At 39.2% G+C, this 4,346-nt stretch overlaps 1 protein-coding gene across 1 annotated transcript; it reads right to left on the reverse strand.

The window, feature by feature from the left end:
• Positions 1-1,532: 1,532 nt before the first annotated feature.
• Positions 1,533-2,111, reverse strand: LOC135618468 (uncharacterized). The gene has a single exon (XM_065119331.1). It carries the CDS (start codon positions 2,103-2,105, stop codon positions 1,575-1,577), a length of 531 nt encoding a protein of 176 aa, XP_064975403.1. The 5' UTR covers positions 2,106-2,111; the 3' UTR covers positions 1,533-1,574.
• Positions 2,112-4,346: the final 2,235 nt, after the last annotated feature.

A 4,346-nucleotide genomic window follows, 5' to 3' on the forward strand; every position in this document is an offset into this window, starting at 1 on the left:
GGAGTAGCACAATGAGACTAGCATAAAGTAAGTTTTATTTCACTCAGCAAGCATTGATTTGAAAGAAATAATCTTCAATTATCCTATTTGGATCCAACCTAGGTTCACTTTCAAACTCGCTATTAATTAGAGATAGCAAGATGATATATGTGATACACAATCTTACAAACGACTTAGTTCAATGTTAGAAAAGACTCATCAAATGTTTAAGTTCATGGAGGATTCAGACGATGCGAGAAATTATAATTGTCCAAAATTTTCACAGATACTCAAGGATGCACTTGGAAGGCTTTGTTCTCGCCACGAAATATAGAGGTTAATGCAGGAAAAGATTACATGAGCCATTAATGATTCGAGAAATTATGTATAGAATTATCAAATATTATAATTAAATAGACTAACTTGTTGGCGTTGAGTCACCATCCCTTAGGCATCGATACATCATCCTTGTAGGATAGGGCTTAGATGGACTTGTCAATCAAATATATTATCGAATTGCTTGTGTTAAAATCCTCATATCCTAAAATATTTTTATTGTTTAATATTCTTATTCTAATAGAATATTCTTATTCTAATATTCTTTCTATAATTATCTTCTAACACTAACGCAAATCCTCCAGCGACGAATCCTGCTTCACTTGGCATTTCTGTTCTTATCCAGATAGGCGTCAACGTTCACCATGCCTATCATCGGTAAAGAACTAGGAGGAAGATTAACAACTAAAACTATGCTTCTCAAGTTTTTCTTTATTGTTTACTGTCATCATAAATGCTGAGGGATGGTAGTGGGTTCGTCCTTTGATATCAATGTTTTCATTTTCTTCTTTGACAAGATTATAATTGATAATATAAATTTTATACATGAGAATTGTATCGATTCTCATGGATTATGGTCCAATGAACCAATCCGTCTGGTCCAACTGTCCTATCAAGCGAGCATTTTATGGATCATGATAATTGCAAGGTGCTTCTTGGTACTTCACCCTAGTTTTATCACCGGAGTGAAGAATACACATTACAGATCAATCACAACTCAGGACGATCATTCAATGGGCATTCACGCTATTCATTTATCAGCACTGTCTCTTCTACTACTGAATCTAATGAGGATTTTTAGATCTACATGCTTAGGTTCCACCGAAAAAACTTGCTCAAAGTCTATGAATTCATTAGCATTTGGACACACCAATTTCTAATGCTAGCTGTTACTGATCTGAATAAGATCATGGTTAGATTGATGCACCTACTGAATCATTTTCCATCAAACATCTGCATGTATTAAGATGGTAGGTAAGCTAACCAAGTTGACTTGGCCATGGAAGTTAATCTTGCACAATACATTATGCCGGCCTATTAGAAGCAGACATATTAATTTCATCATATATCATGTAGTTTTGCTTTATATATTATCATCACCATCAAGTTTGAATTCAACATTTGATTCTGCTTCAGCCACTTTAAGATCATAATGACAACAGCAGCTACAGTGAAGGCACAAGCAGCAAACTGGAAAGCCCTCCATCTGAATGAACAGCAGTTGCACCTTGAAAGCCTTCTCCATCCACATCATGAAGTTAAGTAGGTTTCAGGTCCTGAAACATGGACTCCCACCTGGTCTCCTCTCCGCTGCTCCCTCGGTAGCTGTCCTCTTTTCTGTCCTTACTCTCCTTATAGGCCATGGCTTGTGGTGCCATATAAAGCGTCACCCTCCCTTGCTTGATACGCGACATCCTCTTGTTCCTCTTCAAAATATCACTCTTCGGCCCTCCTCCATCGAAGTAGGACGACCTCGGGACGACGACGATGGGCGAAGCGTCATGATTGATGAACGACCGGAAGTACCTCGCGATGCAATTCTTGGTCTTGGTGACAGCGACGAGAAGCAAAGAGACGGGGCGCGACGACGACTTTGTCTTACCCCTTTTGGCTAGCTTAAGCATCTCGAGCCTGTGCTTAGCAATGGAGATGCCCATGCTCTGAAGGAACTCGTGGTCGAAGTGCGCAACATCGTCCTCCTCGAGCTCGTTGCTCGCTAGGAGCAGCGAGTACTCGTAGACGAGGTCGGGATCGAGGTTGGTTTGAAGAAGCCAGGAGTACCAGTCCATGGCGTCGTCGTTGGTGTCTCAAGTACTTGAGGGGGGATGAGGCAGAGTGGTAATATGGATTGAGGGAGGAACAGTAAGGGGGAGGCTCTGCAAGCCAAGGGTTTAGCCGTTCAATGAAGTTGGTGGGCTCATTGGATTTATATTGCTTGGTTGGATGGTTGTGTTGGTAGAAATGAAGGCAAGTTGGTGGGACGAAGCAAGGTGAGGTTGCCCAGTGTTCTCATAAAAGCATTCTTAGAACATAGTGAGACCATGGAGACATGGAGTCTCTATATCACTTCACCAAACCATTACAAAAGATATCCCTTTCATCATTACTCAATAAAATATTAGAGTTTATTTAGAGGATCAGTTACCTATCTACAACTTTTGAATGCATGAATTCCCTACACTCGTGTATTATCTTATGATCCTAAAAGTATACCTTTATATACTACACATTTTGTTGAAAGGTGATAATTTATGGAAGAAAAATTTCTTGGATTGTGTTATAAGAGATAGAAGACAGGAAGAATAATTGAAGAAGCTATATTGCATTGACATATTCTCTTACTATTTATATAGGTTGAGATGGAGGATTTTCCTCAATAGAGTAGAGAGATTTTCTCATTCAGTTAGGAAAATCTTATCTGCTATCATGCCCCCACAAGATGATGCTCCTAATACCAATCTTGGATCGATGAAATGCAAAAAGTTTACGAGCGAGAGGCTTCATGAGTGAGTCGACTATTTGATCACTTGTATGTATATGAGAAACACGAAATTGACGGCGGACAACTTGATCTCGCATAAAGTGGAAGTCGATAGCAGTATGTTTCATACGGGAGTGGAACACCGGATTAGCGCATAGATAGGTAGCTCCGACATTATTATAATATATTGTAGGAGTGGAATTGATGTTGAGTTCCTTGAATAGATTTGTGACCCAATTAAGTTCTGCAGTGGTAATAGCGATGGCACAGTATTCAGCTTTAGTTGTAAACCATGCAACTATCTTTTGCTTCTTAGAACTCCAACTAATTGGATTAGCACCAAGGAAGAAATATATCCCGATGTGGATGTTCTATCATCAAAGTTGCCTACCCAATCGACATCAGTAAAGGCATGAAGATGAAGTGGAGAGTGTTTATGAAGAAAGAGACCATGATTGAGGGTCCCTTTAAGATATCACAGGATTCGTTTGACTACAGACCAATGCATAATAGACGGCCTCTATATAAACTATGATAATTTATTGACTGCACAAGAGATATTTGGACGGGTGAGAGCTAAGTACTGTAAAGAGCCAACGACTTGTCAATATTGAGTGGGTTCCATAGCAGGACTTCCATCAGATATTTTAAGAGAGCTACTAGTAGAGAGAGGAGTTAGAACCGCATTTGCATTCTGCATGTTTGTCTTTGATAATAAATCTTGAATGTACTTTCTTTGTTATAGAAAGAGACATAAAGATGTGAATATAGCTTCTACGCCCAGAAAGTAGTTCAAGGGTCCTAGATCTTTAAGTGAGAATCGATCTGCCAACTGTTTGATGAATGCTTGGATGCCTCTGGAATTGTTGCCTGTGATAATAATATCATCCACATATACCAGAATATATATTGTGTCTCTATGGTGTTGTCGTAGAAATAACGAGGTATCAGATTTGGAGTTGAGAAAGTCAACTAAATAAAAAAAGAGTCAAGTTTAGTGTACCAAGCTCTCAGAGCTTGACGAAGTCTATAAATAATTTTTCGAAGTTTGCAAACGTGCCTTGGATACTGAGGATGAGTGAAACCATAAAGTTGTTGCATAAAAATATCTTCAGTTAGAGTCTCTTGTAAAAGGTATTATTAACATCCAATTGTCGTAATTGCCAGCCTTTAGTGGTGGCCAGACTCAAGATAAGCCGGATTGTAATGGGCTTAATAATGGGACTAAATGTCTCAGTAAAATCAACTCCAAGTCTTTGATGAAACCTTTTGGCGATGAGGCATGCCTTATATCGGGCAACAGAGCCATATAAGTTCTACTTAATTCGAAATACTCACTTACACCTGATAATGTTTTGTTTTGTGTACGATGAGAGGGTACTAGATCCCATGTTAAATTATGGAGGAGGGCATTATATTCTTCACACATGGCAGTACGCCAATGCGGAGATTTTTGGGCTTGAGTGAAGGTGGTGGGTTCAATGGTGGTGGATGAGAAATCCATGATAGCATGTAGGTCAAAGACTCGACGTGGTTTAAAAATATCACT

Source organism: Musa acuminata, chromosome BXJ2-8, assembly GCF_036884655.1.
Source record: "Musa acuminata AAA Group cultivar baxijiao chromosome BXJ2-8, Cavendish_Baxijiao_AAA, whole genome shotgun sequence".
Classification (NCBI taxonomy): Eukaryota; Viridiplantae; Streptophyta; class Magnoliopsida; order Zingiberales; family Musaceae; genus Musa; species Musa acuminata.